This window comes from Cavia porcellus, unplaced genomic scaffold (genome assembly GCF_034190915.1).
Source record: "Cavia porcellus strain 051 isolate PalLab524CR breed Dunkin Hartley unplaced genomic scaffold, mCavPor4.1 scaffold_5, whole genome shotgun sequence".
In the NCBI taxonomy this organism is placed as follows: domain Eukaryota; kingdom Metazoa; phylum Chordata; class Mammalia; order Rodentia; family Caviidae; genus Cavia; species Cavia porcellus.
In genome coordinates, this window is record NW_026947488.1 from 85,475,335 (window position 1) to 85,496,997 (window position 21,663).

The window sequence follows — 21,663 nt, forward strand, 5'->3', positions numbered from 1 at the left end:
TTAAAGGTCTTGGTAAAGAATTATTATTTTTTTAAATCTCAAATCGCAGTCCAGCAGTGGCTCATGAAAACGATGAGTTCCAACCAATATTTAAAACAAAATTGGGGTTGAAGGTATACAGCACATCCTTAGCAAGCACAAGACCCTGGAAACAATCTCTAGCAGGAACAGAGGGAGGGGACAGGGAGGGGGGGAGAAGGGAAGAAAAATACGGGGTCATGAGGTCTAAACTATTTAATAGGAATTTTTCTTGATTCACTCCTATCCTCTCATGTCATTACTCTGCTGTTTACCTGTAATGAGTATATGTTCATTATTTGAAATAAATTAATACTTTAAAGTTCTCAGTTTTAATTTCTAATACAGTAAATACAGATATATAGAACCTTCAAAACTTTTTAAGAATGTAAAGAATTTCAAAACTGTACTCAGAATAATATTTTGGCCATTCAATATTATGGTAGTAGACAGTGTATTAACTCTTATTATTTTCTAATTATTTTGCTATGAAAATTTATTTTTTCATAAGTGTGCTTTTTATATTTTCTTTATTAATGTTAAGAAAATATTAATATTGCATTATTACATTAAAATAAAAAATACAGATATTTTTCAAGTTTAAAAAAAGTTTCAGAACTACTTGTCTAACAGATTACTTTAGTTTTAAAATACATAATAGAAACAGTTTGATTCCAAATGACTAGAGTACTGTTCTATAAACAGGATACTTTAAACAATGCATTATTCCTGAGATATGTAGCCCTAAATGCAATAAAAATAATGAACAAATTACCTTTCTGCCTGTAGAATTAAACTAACAGTTCCTTCTTTGAGATCAAATATAAGTGGTGTATTCCAGTTTTTCGTACTAAAAGACAAAACATGTATTTATTAACATTTAAAAGCAGTAGGCACTCATTTTTAAATAAAGCAATTATAGTTTCACAGTAATTGTATACATACTTTCATTAATAGCACTTGGCACATTGTTCTGAAATTATTCACTTTCATCAGTGTATTCCCAACCAATAAAGAGCCTCTGCCCCTGCAATTAGTACATAGTAAGCATTCAATAATTCTTATTGTAGTATTGTAAGGCATGAATTAAGGAATCCTAAGCATAAGTCCCAGTTCTACTATTTATTAGCCCTAAGAGCATGGTCAAGTGATCTAAGGTTTCTTATCTGAAAAACAGTGGCAGTGTGGCATAGTGAGAAAAAAATAGATTTGAGTGTCGTATGATGTTAGTAAGCTTAGCTGGGCACCATGGCATGCACCGGTCATCCTTGCACCTGGGAGCCTGAGGCAGGAGAATTGCAACTTTGAGCAGAGTTTAGTGATTTACCAAAATCCTGGGGAGTTTAGTGATTTACCAAACCTGGGGAGTTTAGTGATTTACCAAAATCCTACTTCAAAATAAAAAATTAATTAAAGGGGAAGGGATGGAGGCATAGCTTAGTGTGAAGACCCTGAGTTCAACCCCCAGTACTGAAAAAAATAAAAATTTCAACAAGCTTAACTTCTAAACCATCAATGCCCTTATCTGCAAAATGAGCATAATGATTCACTGAAGTATCTGGCAAACTTCCTACTAGAAAACTAACGAACATGATTATTTCTTGGTACAGGTCCCCCAATATTACTGACATGATTTCCATGAAGTACTCTATAATCTACACAACACTATATAAATTATGACCATGTTTACTGAAAAATTGATGAAATAAATCATTCCTTTTGTTTCTTTAGGACAATATGATTCAAAGATTGGGTTTAAGAAAACATTAGATTAAGAAAACATTTCCAAATAGAAAAATTCATCCTAAAATAATCAGTAGCTCCACAATTTAAAATAACTTTTATTTCTCCTATACATCTAAATGATCCTCAATCATATTCATACAACCAGTTCTTTAAATCAGTTTAAATCTCATATTCACACTCAGAAGATGGGAAGATTTCAGTGAACAGGCAAACTGATGGGCAATTAGTATTAATCTTGACTAATGCAAACTTGATACCCATTTTAGTAGGTGAAGGGATGCATAAGATGCAAAGTAACAAATAAATTACTATTAATAATTAATCTGGGGTTGACACGTATGATAAAATTATGCACTTCTCTATTTGTGGAACAAACTTCACAGCATGCCTTATTAGCTCAGTCAGTGGAATTAATCTTCATTCTCTGTCCAAAAGAGCTGGTAGGAAAAGTTATTCTATAGTATATCTTACAATGTTCTCTTTAAAAAATCTGTAATTTCTGACAATTGAGATATAGTATAAATGTCATGGCAATTTTTAAAAACTCCATAAGCTATCATGTTGAATAGAACAGAAAAGTTGTTTTTCTTTTTGTGCACTAAGGATTGAACTAAAGCCTTGTGCACGCTAAGGTAAGTCCTCTCCCACTGAATAACACTCATGGCCTTTTTTTAAAACTGTGTGACAGATCTAAGTTGGCCAGGTTTACCCCAAACTTGGGGTCCTCTACTTTCAGCCTCCAGAATAGCTGGAGTTACAGAAAAGTGCCACCATGTACACTGAAAGAGTATTTTTTGATACAATTATTTGGAAAATAAAATAAAAATGTAATGTGGAATGTTTATGTATTATTTTACTTCCATAGAATGTTTTCAAAAATACACCAATCTATTACTTACACGTATGTTTAAAATTATTATATTTTTTTACAATAAAGGACAACAACTTATTAAAAATTTGGATTCAAATCCTAGCTCTTCCTTCAATAAATAAATAATTCAACCTGTGGCAAGTTAATCACTCTCTGAATCCTTAAGCTCTTCATTTTATAAATGGGAATAATACTAATAAACACAAAAGTACAACTGCTCAATAAATGATAGTTATTATTAAAGTATTAATAGATTGTATAGCTTAATAAAATATATTTTGATTGTGATAAGTTTTAGCACTACCTCATTCTTATTTTGGTTCCCTGGTATTCAATTTCAATAAATATTTTGTGTCCTAATAATGAATTTGACAACCAGAGTAAGAGGCAGGATTATTAGAAAAGAAGAAAAGCAACCTTATATTTTTGCCATAAATTAACTAATATAGAAAAAGTGACAAAAAATAAATCAGTAGCTACCTTCAGGTTGAATATTACAGGGCTTTGGATACCAAGACAACATTATTTTTTCATTTCATTTATTCATTCAAAATATTTAGTAAGTATTTATCACATACTAAGCACTGTGCCACATAGAGGGTATAGTGAGTAAGAAATAATTCTCTATCCTCAATTTTATATTCAATTAATAATCTATAACCATAAAATGTTAAAAGTACAGAACAAGTAAAAAAATTTTTAAACCTGAACTATTCATAACTCTTGAAATTATCACAGTGATTACTTGAATTATCTGAATAACTAAGGAGTCACCTAGTGGCATGTTATCACCAGCTTATAGCAGATGTTAAATTAAGAGTTTTGTATGTGAATTGTTAAATAAAGCTATTATTTAAAAAAGAACATTAAAAATTATTTTAATGAAATATAAGTAGATATCAATAAAGATAATATAAAATCACTTCTATAAAAAATTTCATAATAAACTAGAGAAAAACAATGGTTAATATACTGAGTATCATGAAATTTTAAATACTATCAAGCAAACTATATTTAAAGTAAAGCTAGTAAATACTCAAAATTTGTCATCTTCAGATTATTTTATTATTTTTACTACTATCCATGTACTTGAAATTATTTACATCTACTACAGTTGTAGTACTATGTAATGGTCAGCTATTCTGCATCTCCTGGCAACTCTCTTCTCTGGGAAATTACATTGGTATCTTCAGGGTAGAAGTATTTACATCACAAAAATCTTTAAACACTGCATGCCCCTCAAAGCTTGGTGCCTTATCAGAACATTTTATTTCCCTTTCAAAATACCTAATATGATTTTAAAATTTAGATTCAATTTCCTTGGGTGTATTAATTATCATTCCCTACCCTCTAATACAGAGGAAGTATACTGAATATATTTTCTTTCATCATTCTTGGACATCATTCTTCATCAATATGAACATCCATGATTACACAGGGCTATGGTATTAAGCTTAACTACCATGTACCCTAACTGAAAAATTCAGCCTATTAGGCTGTTAACTATTTTCTCTTATAGTAGATCAATGAGTCTTCTCATCAACTATCAAATGCTGCTAGGTTCTGGGTTTCAAAATCGAATTTCTTAGCATTGTAAAAAGACATTATCTCAAAGAAGGCATTTCTTATTATAAAAAGATTATTAACATTTAGAGTATAGGGCTGGGGATTTAGCTCAGCGGCATAAGCACCTGCCTGCAAGCAGGCAGTCGTGAGTTCGATCCCTGGTACTGATAAAAAGAAAAAAAAAAAAAAAACATTTAGAGCATAAACTTTATCAGCTCTATTTTCATTATCCCTGGCTTCTTATTTATTTCCTGGTTTAAGGTAAATTCAGAATAGGCAAAGTTTTAAGAAAGTTATCACACATATTATGTTGTGTGATTAAACCATGTCGATGTAAAAACTTAAAAATAAATACTTTAGCTCAGTCAAAACTGAATTTTAAAGAAATGCAAGATACTTACGAGAACACATAACACTGAAGAGAAGTTGAAACAACTAAGTGTGCATAGTTCAAAGATGCTTTAATGACTCTATCACGAAATTCTAATAAATCCACTGCATCATTAAGAACATTCCGAACCTACACAAATAAAAATGAAATATCAACAAACATTAAAACATCAAAATTTTAGGAAGTTAGCAAGATTCTAAAACACAAAAAAATTCAACACATTCTTAACTATCTAACCATATAACATTATAGTCAAAAGGTCTCTTAAATAAGTAAAAAGAGACTTTTAACCTTCAAGCCAAATGGAAGTTATAGCAAGGGAATGATAAAGTGAACTCTCAATGCTAAGACAGAATTAAAAGGTGGTGGCACAGAGAAGCTGGAAAGAAACTACATGATTTTTGCCCAAAATGGTAAGAAATCTCTTTTTAAGTTAGATTTTACTTTAAAATTTAGATACTAAAAAAAAGCCATATAAACCAAGTATGGTGGCACACATCTATAATCCCAACACTCTAGAGCCTGAGGCAGGAGGATTGTTGTGAATTTGAGGCTAGCCTGGGCTACAAAGTAAGTTCAAAGGCAGCCTCAACTGCATACAAGACCTTGTCTACAGAGAGAGAGAAAAGAGAGAGAGAAAAGAGAGAGAGAGAGAGAGAGAGAGAGAGAGAGAGAGAGAGAGAGAGAGAATTGCTTTAAAAATCAAACAAGTGAAAAAAGGTATTGATAAAGAAACCAGGGACTAGGGATACAGCTCAGCAGCATAAGTGACTAAGTGACTGCCTGGCAAGTGTGAGGTTGTGAGCTTGATCCCTGATACCAAAAACAAAAAAACAAAAAAACAAAAAAAGAAACCAACTACATATGAAGAAACCAAACTTCAGAAGGGATAAAAGTATTTACATATGTAAAAACACAAGAGATAATATATAAGGAAATTAAGCACCAGCTAACAAAGAGAAATTTGCCTGTGACACTTAAAATTGTTATAAAATCTTATATAGACTAATTTGCAAAAAAATTTAACAACTGGCAATATTGGTCAAAAATCTTGAAAATGGCAAACAGCAACAAATCAAGAAAAAATGTTGGGCAAGTTAATCTTAATTTCTGGTCAATATCAGATTGGATAATGCATTATAAAAAGAAAAACAATGTAATTATCCTTGTAAGTTAGTTCTTTAAATTCTCCTCAAAATGATATTTTTCTTTAAAACAAATATGATATAGTTCTAATAAACAATGAAAAGATATGGAAAGAAAAGTAGCAAGATAAACTCAAACTTTTTGTAAGTACTACTAGGCACTGCAAGGATATGAATTACTTTATGTACAAATTCACATATTGTAGGGTTTGGAAGCTGATTAGTATTTCTTTCAAGAACAACCTTCATGTCCTTATAAAAGAGGCCCTACAGGGCTAGCTTGCCACTTCCAAGTAAGGGCAAAGCAGGAAGACACCATCTATGAACCAGGAAGTGGACTCTCATCAGACACCAAATCTCATGGTACTTTGATTTTGGGCTTTCTAACCTCTAAAACTATGAGGAAAAAAGTTTTTCTTTTTTATAAGCTACTTAAACTATGATATTTTACTACAGTAACCTAAAAAGGTTAAGGCAAGTATATTATAGCTTTACTGTCTGTTCACCAATTCCTATTTTATCAAAATACTACAACCATAATTAAAGAGACAGAAAAATTATATGCATGTATACTCCTCAACCCAGCAATCTCATTTATACACTCCTATCCCAAAAAATAAACTATGAAGTAACATGTGCAGGCTATTCATCACAGCACAATTGGCAAAAGAAAAAGATTAAATACAGCCCTAATTGTGTACCAACATACTATGGAGCTGCAAAACATGATGAGGAAGTTGTATGGAGTGCCCATCCAGACATAAAGTAAAAATATAAGATGTAGAACAGTATAATACCTTCTATCTAAGAAAGTTAAAGATACAAATATACATAGATTTGCTCCTTTTGAAAAAAACAAATATTAACTAGTATTCATAAGACTAGAATTTACTTTTATTTTAAAACTATACTTTGGATGGTATAGGCAGCTATTTTGAAGATAACAAGAGGTATTATGGTAGTCATTGTTGATTTTCTATTAGCTTGTGTTGGAGTCCTGTATCGCTTTCATTGCTTTGTTTCAATTGGCTTTATTCTGCTTTATTTTCTTTGGTTTTATTTTCTTTAAAATACAAAAAGAAAAAACTACACTTTGGAATATAAATAGCATAAATAATGTCTTCAGAAACCAAAATTTTCTTGTAAAACAGTCACAAGTAAAAATATGAAGAGTAAAACTGTAAACACAGAAACCTCAGTATAAACTCATGATATATTTTTATTTATCAAAACCAGAAACAATTTGTCTAGGAGTAATTATCACATCAGTAGCAAGGAGCACATGCAGCACCCAACTGTGGTCTCTACATGACACCTCCAGGCCCCCAGCAATGGAAGGAAGGCTTTCCTAGGAAAACAGCTTGTTCCAAGTATGGAGAGCAAGTAGCAAACGGACAAAAGAAACCTGGAGCATCTTGTTACACCAGAAAGCAATAAAGATACTGAAATCATATCAGAAAGAATATAATAGCAACTGTCCAAAGATGGAACATTATGAACATTATAGAATAATGACTGCAATGAATTGAAACACATTATTATAAAGTTGCAATACAGGAAGAGAGAAATGAGGATAAAATTGAAATGCATATTTATAGTTTTCCAGACAACAGACTTAGAGCTCAATGCTCAACTATTTAGATGATTTCCTTTTAGGGAAAGGGTATGGTTTTTTTTTTTCAAACATATATGCAATAGCTGAATTTATTAAATAGTGCATTTCTGAATCATATTCACATGAATAGGGGTATGTATATGTGACAAGGTACACCCAAAGATTCTTGCCTTTTATTGTTTGTACCCTTTTGTAAATCTACTTGCTTATGGATTGCACTTAGTAGCTTCCTACTAAATAGAATATGGTAAAAATGATGAGATGTCGCTTCCGATTTCAGTTAAAAATAAAAAGCATGACTTACATCTTGCCTGAACACTCAGGCTCTTCTTGCTTGCTCTGATAAAGCAAGTTACTAAGTTGGGTGCTGCCATCTGGGAAGTCCTTATACAAGTAACAAGGACATTTCCCATCAACAGCCAACAAGAAACTGAAACCTTCAGTGCAAAAGACAACACTGAAATGAATTCTGCTAACAATCATGTCAGTAAGTCTGAATATAAATCTTCCCTTCTTTAAACTTTTACTTAAGACTAAGTCCTGCTAATATCTTCATTACAGCACTGAGAGGATCTGAGCCAAATAAGCTAATAATCCATGCCTGACTGATGGAAACAGAGAAATGACAAATGCTGCTGCTTTGAGCCACGAAGTTTTGGGGGAGATTATACAACAATAGATTAATGGAGACCATATAACTGCTAGACAACCAAATGACAGACTACATTGCTATATTTTTTGTCTTCCCAGAATCAAATTATACCATTTATAGTAAATATACTGTGATTATCCTTTGGGCAACAATTCCTTCCACTAAAGTATTTCAAATGTAGTAAACCAACTTCCTCATTTTCCCTCAACCAAATACATATGAAATATAAGGCTGAGACATCTGCTGGAATTAGTGGGAAGAAACAGAGCTACCAAAGCCCCAAGTAGAAAAGGCTTTTCTAAAAATGAAGTCAGTTACAGAGAAGAGGAGACTGGAAGAAGAAGTGAAGTAGTGTTGACACCATTCAAGCCTCTGAACCAAGAGTACCTCAAGTCAGTAATCTCATGACTTCACATCAACCAGTAAGTTTCTTTCTATTCCTTCATTTCTCACCTAAATTAAAGATTTTCAAGACACTAACCTAGAACATCCATAAGGACAAGAACTAAACCTTTTTTATTAATTACTGCATTCCCCAGGGCTTACCAGTGATGGTGAACCTTTTTGAGTCCAAGTGTCCAAACTGCAACCCAAAACTAGCTCATTTATTGTAAAGTGTCAACACTGCAATTAAACCTGAACACTGAGGTTTAAGTTTAGAAAAAGTGTTATCTGACAAACAGCTGCTGGGATGACATGGTTCTCATGGCAACAAAGATGCCTTTGCCTTCTGTGGTACACCTGCTGTAGAGTCTCCATCACTGGCTCAGCACACACCGTTCACTCATTAAGTTTCTATTGAATGAGTGAAATTAATCTGAGAAAAAACATTGAATAGGTCTAATTTAACAAAAAGGGAAACAAATGCTTTATAATTATTGATGTAAAATCCCTCTATAAATCCAAATTTTCTAGTTCTAAAACTAAGAAACTACTTACAAACAATAAGCACAATTTGGATACAATAAGCCTTCTAAAAACCTCCACAGTTCATCTTATCTCATGTAAAATCCCTCTAAGTCATTAGGATAATTTCTTTTTGTTTTGAAAGAAAGTTCCTCTTTCTATATATATTCTCATCTTTGGACATTTCTAGTTCCTATGCACTATAGGAATATAAAAATTATGTCCCAAATCAGTTGATTGGAACTCACAATTCATTCTTTGTCATAGGCACAATAAACAGCTAGTTTTGGTTCCTAGGTTAAACAAAAGAAATATATATTTACATAAATATCTAGATCCAACTATTGATTTTCAGGAAATCTGGAAGACAGACATATCAATCCATGCCATAGCAGGTTGGAGATATAGCTCAGTCATAGAGTGGTTGCATAGCTTGTATAGGACCCTACATTTGAGCCCTAACATTGAAAAAACAAAACAAAACACACCATGAAGATAAAATTAGCAAAGTTCAGACTATGAAAGCTGTACTGGACAAGGCATTTGGTTTCTTCAGCGAATAAAACACCGGGCTATAAACAGATAACTGGGGAAACTACAGATGAAGACCAGCTTAAAAAATACATCAGCCTGGTTATAATTATTTGAATCTTGATTCAAATAAACAAAATTGCAACATGTAAGAGACAACTGAAACTCTGAACACTTTATGGATATTTGATAACTCTAAGGAATTATTTTATAAAGGTAGGATAATGGTATTGTTACGTCAAAACAAAAAAAAAGTCTTCATCTTTTAGTTTTAAACACTGATTTTGGCGGTGAAAGGGGTGCCAACAAACCCGGTGCCTCATGTGTATTAAGCAAGCACTCTACTCCGGAGCTCCATCCCCATCTCCTATACTGAACTTTGTACAGACAATGTCTGATGATGCACAGAATATGAAGTTTCTTGAAAACAACTCGGAAAGGAAAAAAATAGACATGGATTTGAATGGGGCAAATGCACCTGGGACTGGGCCATCAGCACATGGAGATTCATTGTACCATTCTGTGTGTGTTTTATATTCTCCAAATACAAAGCCTTAAACTTTTTAAACAAAAAAATAAAAGGACAATTATAATGAAACTATTATTAATCTGGTGACCATACTGTTCAAATTTAGAAATCTGGATTCTTGGACTAACAAAGTTATTTGATAAGACTTGCCATGAAATGATACTTTTTCAATTTTTGTTTTTGGTGCTAGAAATCAAACTCTTGACCTCATGCTTGCCGGGCAGGTGCTTTGCCACTGAGTGATATCCTTGGCCTACAATAGTAATTATGAATACTGAAGACAGAAGCAACTGATAGGACATAAGAAAAGAAACAAAAGCATCCCTCTGTCTTCAACAGAGGATTGTGGTGGTAAGTTATCTTTGGCCTACTCCTCATAGTTTTTTCAATTAATTTTTAACATATTTATGGAAAATTCATTATAGCCAAGACACTGGACTAGTGTAAGCCCTACAGGAAAAACAAAGATGAGTGAAATGTAACATCTGTGTCCTTAGGAACCTTACAACTGAGTAAATAACTGACCACTATTCTCTGTAAATATTTCCCTCATCTCCCCCTGCCATGTCTCAACCTCTCGATATTCATCTGTGAAGTATTTCACTTTCGAATAACAACACCTTGGAGTATACTCATACCTGCATGGTTCTTCTTTTAGTTAAGGTCACTTGAAAATTTTTCCACTCCCAACGTTGCTCCACCACATGTGCAAAAACAACATGGCCATTTCCACAGGCTCCAGCAATCTGAGTGCCATCAACTGACCAGGCAATATTAAATATGCTTCCAGTGTTAGGTTTTTCTAAAGCATATGACCACTAAGTAGAGAGGATACAAGAGAAAAACTAATTAGTCAAAAAAAATTAGGAAGCTTTTTAATTGAGCACATGTTAACATAATTTTTAAGAAAATGTATCTTTATCTGGAATTTTTTTTTTTTTTTTGTACTCTCAACCTTGCACTTGCCAAGCAGGCGCTGGTGCCACTGAGCTAAACCCCCAGCACTATGTGGAATTACTGAAAATGGTTTCTGTTTGTTTTTTGAGACAGGGTTATATTGTTCAGGCTGCCCTTGAATTCATTATATTCCCAGGCAGGTCTCAAATTCACAGAGATCTTCCTGCCTCAATTTTCTCAGTGCTGAGATTATAGGTGTGTACCACCATGCCTAGCTTGAAAATTTTTTTATTAATATTCACTAATAATTATAACTTAAAAATTGTTAAAGAACATTCACATAAAATTTTTTTCATAATCAAACTATGCTGATAAAGATTTTTTTTTTATAGGTACCAGGGATCGAACTCACAACTGCCTGCTTGCAAGAAAGGCAGGTGCTTATGCCGCTGAGCTAAATCCCCAGCCCCAATACAGATACTTTTAAGGTATAGCAAAGAAAAACATAATAAAACAGTACATGAAATGTCTCAAGAATTGTTAGAACACACATTATTTCAGTTTATGATTACTTATAATAATATAGAAAAATAAGCAAAAATTCTATAGAAGACAAGACATCTTACATTTTAAGGTTCTCTATAGCCTGTATGTATAAAAATTCTGGTTACAACATTTCAAGGATATAACTAACACTGAAACTAAACCTGCAATATAACTAAAATATTTCCAACAAGTATTTCAAATTATGCAATTACAGATAAATGAATTATTTTGTTTCTTTTTAGAATGCAGTATGAACTGTCCTAAAATGCATCTGCCTGAGAAAATTATCTAGAAACCAGTAAGCATCAACTAAAACAAAAGAAATTCTTAAGTGTATATAAGACAGCGAGAAAAAAAATGAAACTTTTTGATAAATGATATTGGCTGCATTTTCTTTGATGCAACACATACTTGCTAGAAGGATAATTAATTTATTTGACAAAACCTATATATACAGTCTCTTTCCATTCTTCCAAACTTATACCCTATAGTCAAATTAAGTCTTAAGGTTGTTGTTGTTGCATTTAGTTCAGTATTTTAAAAATTTTGCTTTATATTACTACTGTTTCAGAAATAGCCATTACTGGGGGCTCTAGTTCAACAGAAGAGCACATAATTAACATGTATGAAGCCATGGATTCAATCCACAGTACAGAAAAAAGAAGGAAAGGACAGAGGAAGGAAAGAAAGAAGGAAGGAAATTCACTATTATGGGATCACTTTAACCACAAATGTAGAACAAATTTTAAAGGTACAGGGAAAAATTCCCTAATTCATATAACTATAAAACAAGATTTTCAATTCTTCAGGAAGGTTCATACACAAAATAAAAATATTAAATGACTTTTACAACTCACTGACACTATTTTTCAACTTTCCCATCTCTTTGAATTCCTACCTGTTGCTTAGATCACTTAAAAGGCCTATTAATAAAGTTATCAAAAAAAGGTAATAAGCAAACTATAAATTTTGCTTCCTAAGCAAGATTAAAATATTTAAGCCTTCCTTTTCTGAAATTACAAATAAAAAGACAATATGTAACACTTGAAACTATTTTTTGGAGTATTAAACAATCTCCTGTGTATTTTTTAACTCTTACTTTTATTAGCCATGTTTGTAGTAGATAATATATTTTTAAAATTAATAAAGACTGGCCTAGGAATGGTGGTCCATGCCTGTAATTCCAGCACTAGGGAGGGACTGAGGCAGGTGGATTATTGTGCGTTCAAACCAACTTAAGCCACAAAGTGAGTTCAAGGCCAACGTGAACTACCTAGTGAGACCCTGTCTCAAAAAAACCAAAAAAATTAATTAATTATAATAAATTTTTAAAAGAGGACTGAGAACTTCAAAGCTAAAAGTAATCTGCTGCTAGAAATAAAAAAATTAATTCATTTGTGCTTGACAAGCAAGAATTATTTACTATAGGGCTACTATTAATACACAAAGATTAAATGTTCTTGATACAGACAAATGAAACTAGATTTATTAATATATTCTATTTAATGGTTTAGACCAGATTCATGTACACCTCTCATTCTAAGTCTGGTCTGCTTCATAGTGTACTGTAGATAGAATAGACATCTTATTTTAACTTGTATTTTTAAAGCATAGATTCCTATTTTTAGACTATTTACTTTAAGGTATGGCTTTAAAATATTCAAAGATGACTGAATATATAACTCAGTAGTAGAGCCCCTTCCTAGCATGATTCAATCTCTATGACTAAAAAAATAAAAAGCATACATACACACAAAAAAAACCTCACCCAAATAATTCAGTCAGAAAGAAAATGTTTATTAAAATTGTACATACTTACACAAGAAATTTGAATTATCCTAAGAGAAAAATGGTAAATTTTAAAGATAATGGGACTGAGGATTTAGCTCAGCAGCATAAGTGCCTGCCTTACAAGCACGTGGTGGTGAGTTCAATCCCTGGTACCAGTTTAAAAAAAAAAATCAGCATCTTGTATTCCTTTCATCTCTTCCATACTCCACACAATTAAACAAAAACAAAATATACAACATGCAACTTATTCTAAAAACAAATTTCAAGAAGTACAACAGTATGATGATGGGGAAGTTAAGTTTTTACATTTAAATTTTTTAAAGCTGTAGTTTAAATTTTAATTTAAATGTAAGAATTCTAAACTTGGGGCTGGGGATTTAGCTCAGCAGCATAAGCGCCTGCCTTGCAAGCAGGCAGTCGTGAATTTGATCCCCAGTACCAATAAAAAAGGAAAAAGACAAAAAAATAATAATAATAATAATTCTAAACTCAAGGGATTTTTTTATTCTAATAATTTAAAAATATATCAGCAAAATTTAATCAATGTAAAAGAGATCTTTAATATTTACTAAATTATCTAATAAATAAATTGGTGGCTGAGCATGATGGTGCATGCCTGTAATCCTAGCATCTGAGAGACTAAGGCAAGAGGATCACCATGAATTCAAGGTCAGCCTGGACTACATAGTGAGGTCAAGGCCCATCTGAACTGTATCCTGAGACCCTGTCTCAAACAAAGAAACAAATAATTTTCATTGGTAAGTTTAAAAATATGTATTTATCATTTGTACTTCTTCATTTCTGATGGACTCAGGGATTAAATCCAGGGCCTTTCCCATGCTAGAAAAGCATGAGCTATAGTCCCAGCTGTTATTTTTGCTTTTGTTGATTGACTGATTGATTTTTATGTTTTATTTAGTACTGTGGGTTGAATCCATGGGCACTCTACCATTGAACTTCATCCTCAGCACCATTTTTTATGAGTCTCAAACTTGTAATCCTTCTGCCTCTGCCTCCTAAAGAGCTATAAGAACAGGTATTCAGTATCCCACTATGCTAGGCTTTATTTATACTTTTAGGAGATTTTAACATTGTAAGTCTTGTCTTTTTCCCAAATATACCACAGAATATTTTTTTCACATTTGCATTATCACTTCTAGGAGGGAATGAGTGAATTTTAGTGACACTGGCAAAATACAAACAACAAAAATGAATTTTTTAAACTATCCCTTTGGATGAGTCTGAGAACACACAAATCCTCCGGTTAGCATGTTGGTACAGCAGAAGTAGGAAGGCCATGGTGACCTTTTCCCCACGCTTCTCCCAAGGTAGGAGAAATGCGTCCTGCTCCAATACTGGAGGTTATCACAAACACACAGGACACAATGAAGAAACTGAACAGATTTTACTAAATGTTACACTTCAGGAATGGTTTGAGTGTCCTCCAAGACTTCATGCAATGAAATATCCCCACTGTGAGATATTACCAGTATGGAAATGCAGTATCTTTAGGAGATGATTAGGATTAGACAAGTGTCATGGTTTATGTCTGTGGCCCCCAGGCCTCGTGAGTTTGCATTGTGCATTTGTGATGGTTCATTGGCTAGTGTTTAGATTGATGGTATCAGTGCTACACCCACAAAGGGGTGGAGCCAGGATGTAATGTAATGGCAAGAAGAAGGCGTGTCTTGCTCTTTGCTGGTTCCTGCTTGCTGTTTGCAGCCACCATGAACTGCGGCCCAGCCATGCCCTCCTGCCTTGGAGCCAAATGAGTGTGGACTGAAACCTCCAAAAACTGTAAGAAATAAATCTTTCCTTTTCCAACTTGGGCTTCAGTTATTTTGTCTCAGCAACAAGTAAAAAGACAACAAGGTTACTAGGACACAGTTCCTGTGACTGAACCCTGGACTTTACAAGGAGACCAACAGATACACACATGAACACGTTCTTCTTGACCCGTGCCATATGATGCCCTGAACTCTGACATGAAAAATACCATCACTAGATGTGGCCCCAATACCTTATATATCCATAATCACGAACTGAAATAAACCTATCGTCTTTCAAATGTACTCACTCTGTATTATCACCAACAGAAAACAGACCAATACACTCAATATCCTCTCATTTTTTAACATTAGATCAGACGCCCTGATCTAATCCTATTTCTCCATGACTGTCCACTCATAATCAAACCCAGGCATAAAAACAGACTGCTGTTTCTTGGGTTTTTCTGAAGGCTTCCATTATGTGTAAGACTAACATTAAATCGTTATTTTTTTTTCCTTGTGAACCCATCTTTTGTTATAGGGTCCCCAATCATGAACCTAAGATTGGGACGAAAAAGATTACTTTTCCTGCCCTATACTCTGACTTATGCTTATCTCCCTCTTTAACCAAACTATTCCTTACTTCAACAAATTACTTAAACCCTATATGGGTTAGCAGCTTCTGTATTGCCTCTGAACTTATTAAAAATGCAAATTTATGGGCTCTACCCCAAACTATTAAATCTGAAAATCTAGGAATGAGAAAAAGGAAGCATTCAAGGAATTCTTGAGATCACACTTGCACACATAACATTAGGATACTGGTTTTTTAAGCTGGCCCTATATTAGAACTGTATTGGTAACTTAAAAAAAAAAAATCCAGGACCAAATCAATAAGTAAATAAGTGAATAAATAAATACATAAATAAATCTATCTATCTAAAATCTGGTAAGAAGGAACTAGGCATGTTTTAAAAAGTTCTTAGATGACATTAATGAAAAACTACTGTTTCAAGAGTAAAGTAAAACTTTATTTGGCTAAAACTATTATTAGCAGTTGAGTCTCCTTGCCAATTCATTTGCTAAAGTTTAATAAACTATATGACCTTTGTCTTTACCTCTAAACCAGCCTCTGCAAGCTAGGTATAAATTTGGCTTCTTATATTCAACCTATTTTTTTTTTCTTTTTGAAATTTTACTAGCATTTCAAAAACAAACTAAAATGAAAAGAACAACATACAGCAACAGTTCTCAAACATCTGTATGCATTAGATAATATTTCTGTAATTATTGGCCTTACCCCATTGTGTCTGATTTAGCAGATGTCGGGTGAAGCCTAAGAATCTGCATTTCTAACAAGTTTCCAGGAAATGCTGACATTACGGAGTCAAAGACTACACTTAGAGAATGTCTAGCATAATTAAAACTCATTTACCCATTGTTTGAATTCAACAATTATCAGCTAATAGTTGATTATCATCTCATCTGTACCATCATGCACGGCCCAGTGTGTTCTGAAGCAGATTCCTAACATATCACCTGACCTGAAGTGTGTCCAGTGTGTTTGGGATAAACAGCTTCATGCATACTCCTTTAAGAGGCACACTGCCTGGCCACCCAGGCCTTCCTCTGAAATCTGAATGGAAGTCTATGGGCCAACCATTCTTGTATTCTGCATTCCTAAAAGGCCAGCACCATGTGGATCGTGCCAAGGTCTGCTACCAGCAGCCAGACCCCTGGACTACAGTCAGAGCAGCTGCAGCCTCTGATGGCTGAACACGGTAAAACGAATTCAGAGGAAGTAAATCCCTAGGTAGCCTTTCTAGATGAAGGACAGAATCTTTTCTCAAATGAAAGGTTTACCATTTTTTATTCCTGAGCCTGCAATGGTATGTGGTGAGATTCATGAGATAGCCTCAAAGCATCTTTTTTCTAATCTCAATTCAAAATACTTGATTTCTTCTTAATGATGCTAACCTGTTCAACAGCCACACTTCTTTTGGTCCCAACTTTGAATAATGCCCTTTTCAGGCCAAAATTTTTCAAATACTTCTGCTCTGATTTTTGCTCCTGAATCTTATTATAACCCTGGCTAAAAGCAGTGAACAGTATGCCTGCCACAGCCAGAATACTAGACAGTCCTAAAATTTCTTCCATCAGATGAATTAGCCTGGCACCCTTAAACTCAGTCTCAGGATTTGGGCAAAATGAAGACAAAATTTTTGCCAAAGTGTAACATGCACTGCCTCCAGCTGAATTCTCAATATAGTCCTAATGGCCAACTGAAATATCGTGAGCCTGGCCTGTACTTTCTGTATTTTAATCATTACGGTACTCCTCTGAGCTCTAACCACAATTGCCCATCAGGCTCTACTTACAGAATTCCAGGGCTTCTCTTGTCAACATCTAAAAGCTTATTCATTTTTATTCTAAAGATTCAGATTCAAATAATAAGATAAACATATAAAATAATATTTTTATCACTTCAAAAGTAGTTTGAGATTTGAGGCTTGGCTTTCAAAGGATTTTTATTTACTGTGAAAAAGAAACTAAACAGTACCATTAGAACACATTTTTAGCAAGTGGTACTAAGAGCTGGGTGTTGATTAGATGGTACTAGATTAACAAGGATGTTACAAAGAAAATATTGCAATGTCATTAAATGAAATGCTTTAAAAAGAATAAAGAACCATAATAGATTATGATGTCAAATAAAATATTCTTTGAATTATATAAATTCATATGAATTGAATTATATAAAATTCTCATATGAATTATATAAAATTCTCTTTTAAAAATCTAGTATTTCTCATGAATTTTCCAACAAGAAAAGTTAGATGGTTGATATGCCATATATACCACAACTTGATGGAAAAAAATACAGACATCTTAGAATACAGGGGAAAGTCATTAAGGAACAATTTTTTTTTTCTCACTATGTATTTCAGGCCGGTCTCAGATTTGTAGCAATCCTCCTGCCTCAGCCTCTTAAGTGCTGAAATTACAGGAATGTACTACCATGCCTGGACTTAAGGAGTAATTTTAAATGTAAAATAATCAGTATTTAACATGATACAGTAAATAGAGGTTACTTGATGGTATAGAAAAATCTAGAAAAGAGGGAAGAATAAGGAAAACTTAACTGCATACAAAGAAATTTCTAAAAACTCTATTATGCCTTGTGTCTAGATGTCCTCCCAAAGTCTCACACAGTCATAGGTGTGCTTTTTCCGAGGTGGCTAGATTTAGAGCATGTGCTGCTGGGATACATGTATATGATTAGTAAATCAGTCCACTGATTGGTTTGGCACAGTTCTGAGTAGGAGTAAAGGTGTGTCACAAGGTTCTGACTGCCACCTACCCTAAAGGTGGGTAGCCTGGATAAAAATATAAGAGAGAGAAAGAGGACCACTGTGGTCACTTGGCACTTGTAGTATGTTACCTTTTGCCTGTTATGAACTGTTTCTCCTCTGCATTGCCCCTTTGTCATCCCACCATACCTTGGAGCCTGTCACCTAACTGAAACCTCATCAAACTGTGACTCAAATAAAGTTTTCCTCCTAAAACTTTGGGTGTCAAGAATTCTGTTGCAGCAACAAGAAAAGTAAGACAACATCTTTTCTAAAAGTTTTTACATGATTGGTATTCCTCAACAACTAATTAGAATTTGTAAATTTTGACATTTGATTTATGAAGTATTAAAGTAGAAGAAAATATGAGCAAAACTGCAGAAGAGGAAACTACCATTTCTCCCCCAAATGATGGGTAGAAGAAAAATGTATATAAAAGTCATAGCTGGATTATCCTATATGTATACTTTATAGGAGCTTTTGCATGATTTTAACATGTAGAAAACATAGAAACATTCATCAAACAGAAGTAAAATCCTATGCATCTATATAACTTGATTTAAATTTAGATTTTTAGGTACCACTGCATAAAAAGGCAAATTCAAATTTGTGCTTATTAATAAAAATAAAAAATCTCAAGTCACTTTTCAAAAAGTGTTTTTCAACCACAGAAAGTAAGTTTACTTAACCCTAAACTGAACTTAGTCTCACCAAAATAAGTACAATCATATATAAAAATTTACCATTATTCAATTTCTTCTCTATTTTCTTGTAACATTTAAACATCTATTACACATCAGTCCCCTAAACAGAAAGTAAAGTACTCCTGAGGAAAATACATGGGTGTTATTTTCTTAATAGCCAGAACACATGAATATCTATTAAATGAATGAACGAGTGAGTTTATTTCCTTAAGGAATCATTCCCTAAGCTCCAGCACAAATTTGTCAACAGCAGATTTTTAAAATTAAAAAATTTAAAGGACAAACTGAAGCAGGAGACTTAATTTTTAAATTAGCTTCCTCAAAAAAACCCACCAAACTTATTGAATGGATCAATTCCTTTAGTGTACTAGTCAAAAAGCTTCACTGATAAAACTTTAAAAACAAAAACAATATATTTTATTTGTAATCTACTAAAACACATTTCCAGAACACTCAGTACTTGTTAATATTGATTTAGAATAGATGAAAAGTAAATTCTGAAACAGAAGTATAATTTTGTATTATTTGCTGAGTTTTGGGCAGCAGGGTCTCACATTAGAAAGGAAACAAAACTCCCATGCTTTACGGTTTATATTTTTTGAGGCTTTTTACTTACATCTGACTATAATAAAGGGCTAGATAAGCCTACAGTCAGAGGATCAATCACATCTGACATCTTACCAGCACTGCTTGAGGTTTCCCACTTCTGGCAGGCCATGTATAATACTGCCTCTTCTTATATTAAAAAACAAACAGTAAACTAATACTTATAAGAGTAGTATGCAGCATGCCCAATGCCTATAATAAAAAAGTACCACAGAACTGTACAGCTCAAAGAAAACAGGGGATGCTTTCGCTCTGATGGTGTTTTGGGTAGATGAAACCTAACGGCCCAGGAAGAGCTTCAACTCTGTAGATCCACTGCTGGAGTCTGGCTTCAGAGCATGACGTGCTATTTCTGCATCAAGATACAATCCTAAAATTAAACTGTTTCAAAGTAAATTGGAAAAAGCTAATTTAGTTTAAAAAGAAAACAAAATGAGCAATCACATTAGACAACACAATATAAAAAACAACTGAGAAGGTGCCTATATATTGTTGACTTACCAACAGATGACACATTTCTTTGAGAGAAGAAACCAGTTTTTTTGCCTTCTGTATTGGTCAAAGTACTTCTGTATACAAGTTATTCCCCAAAAGGGAAATAAATATTTAAATTAAAAACAATGACTGTAACACCTTTGATAATGCCAACCCCAATCTTCTCTTCCCTATGCCTATATAAAAATATTACATTGAAAGGATTCTCAAAAGCATAATCTTTCACCAAGTTCAGTATATTCATTTCATAAAACTATATATTCACAAATTAAGTTTAAGTCAAAGAAAAAATAAATGTAAAGTTTCTTGTATTTTTTAAGACTCACTACCTGATTTTTTTGTTTGTTTGTTTCGCTATGCAGTGCAGGCTGGCCTTGAACTCACTTTGTACCTTAGGCTGTCCTCAAACTCACAGTGCTCCTCTTGCCTCAGCCTCCTGAGTGCTGGGGTTACAGATGTTAGCCACCATGCTCAGCTCTCACTACCTGATTTCTACGAATATTTTTTCTCATATATTCACTCTCATGTAAATAGCGCGTTATTGGTTACGGAATTATTATGTGTCATTGACAACTAACCATTACATATGTCAGTAAGGCCATTTACTACAGAAAATGAATTATCAAAATTATTTTATTTGAATGGAGGAATTGATGAACACATGGAAATCTTTTTATTATAATGACTAAATATTCAAAAAAATGAGCATCACAAGTTATCTCTTACAAAAGCAATAGCACCACCTGCTGATAAATAAAAGCAACAATGTTAGTTAATTAAGGAGGTCAAAAGTAACATACAGTCAGATCTTTGCACTAAATTCTGTTTAATATAGTAAAAATCATGCAAATACTCTGTGTAGTACTTATAACTAGGCTAATTTGAACATTTATGAGCTACATAACTGAATCATGTATTTCTTAAAAACCAAAGATAAAATTATGGAATTTAGGAAAAAATTATAAAATGGCTGCCATTTTCATTCCACATGCAATTCATTTGAACCACCATTTATTTTCCTTAACATCCAGGAGTATACATTTAGTTTGTACATTTCTTTAAGATTTCCTAGTTAACTCACCTAAAATAATGCTATGTTCCTTTCTCAGCTGAATTTGTTTTATAGCACTCATTAGTAATTCACATACTATACATTTCTTTGGAGGGCTTTTCTTTGTAGTTTCTTTTTTTATTATTATTTAAAGAGAAAAGAAAAAAACTAGACAAAACAGATAAAGGGTAGAAGTATAGAATTTCAAAGAAAAATATTAACACTAAGAAATTACTAGTTGATAAGTTACATATTGTCCTCTTAGAAATAGTTGTTCCAGTTACAAAATCAAAGCATAAAAGGTAGACAGACACTCAAACAGTGACATTGCGAACCATTCTGTTCAATGATCTAATGGAAAGTTAGAAATATTGTCATCTATCTTACACACTTAAACATACATACAGTTATGTCCTTTAGAGCACTTTCCTTCTGTTTGTAGTTTCTCAACTATAACAATAAACACTAAGGGGCTGGGGATTTG

General features: G+C 33.2%; 1 protein-coding gene across 3 annotated transcripts in view; it reads right to left on the reverse strand.

Moving 5' to 3' along the window:
- Positions 1-21,663, reverse strand: part of Ift80 (intraflagellar transport 80) — a 131,021-nt gene that overhangs the window by 38,045 nt on the left and 71,313 nt on the right. For all 3 annotated transcript variants that reach the window (XM_063249272.1, XM_063249273.1, XM_063249274.1), the window contains 3 exons: positions 10,609-10,788; positions 4,603-4,721; positions 794-868 (listed from right to left, as the gene is read on the reverse strand). In XM_063249272.1, the coding sequence (XP_063105342.1) occupies positions 794-868; positions 4,603-4,721; positions 10,609-10,788 (374 nt within the window). The remainder of the gene's footprint in view (positions 1-793; positions 869-4,602; positions 4,722-10,608; positions 10,789-21,663) is intronic.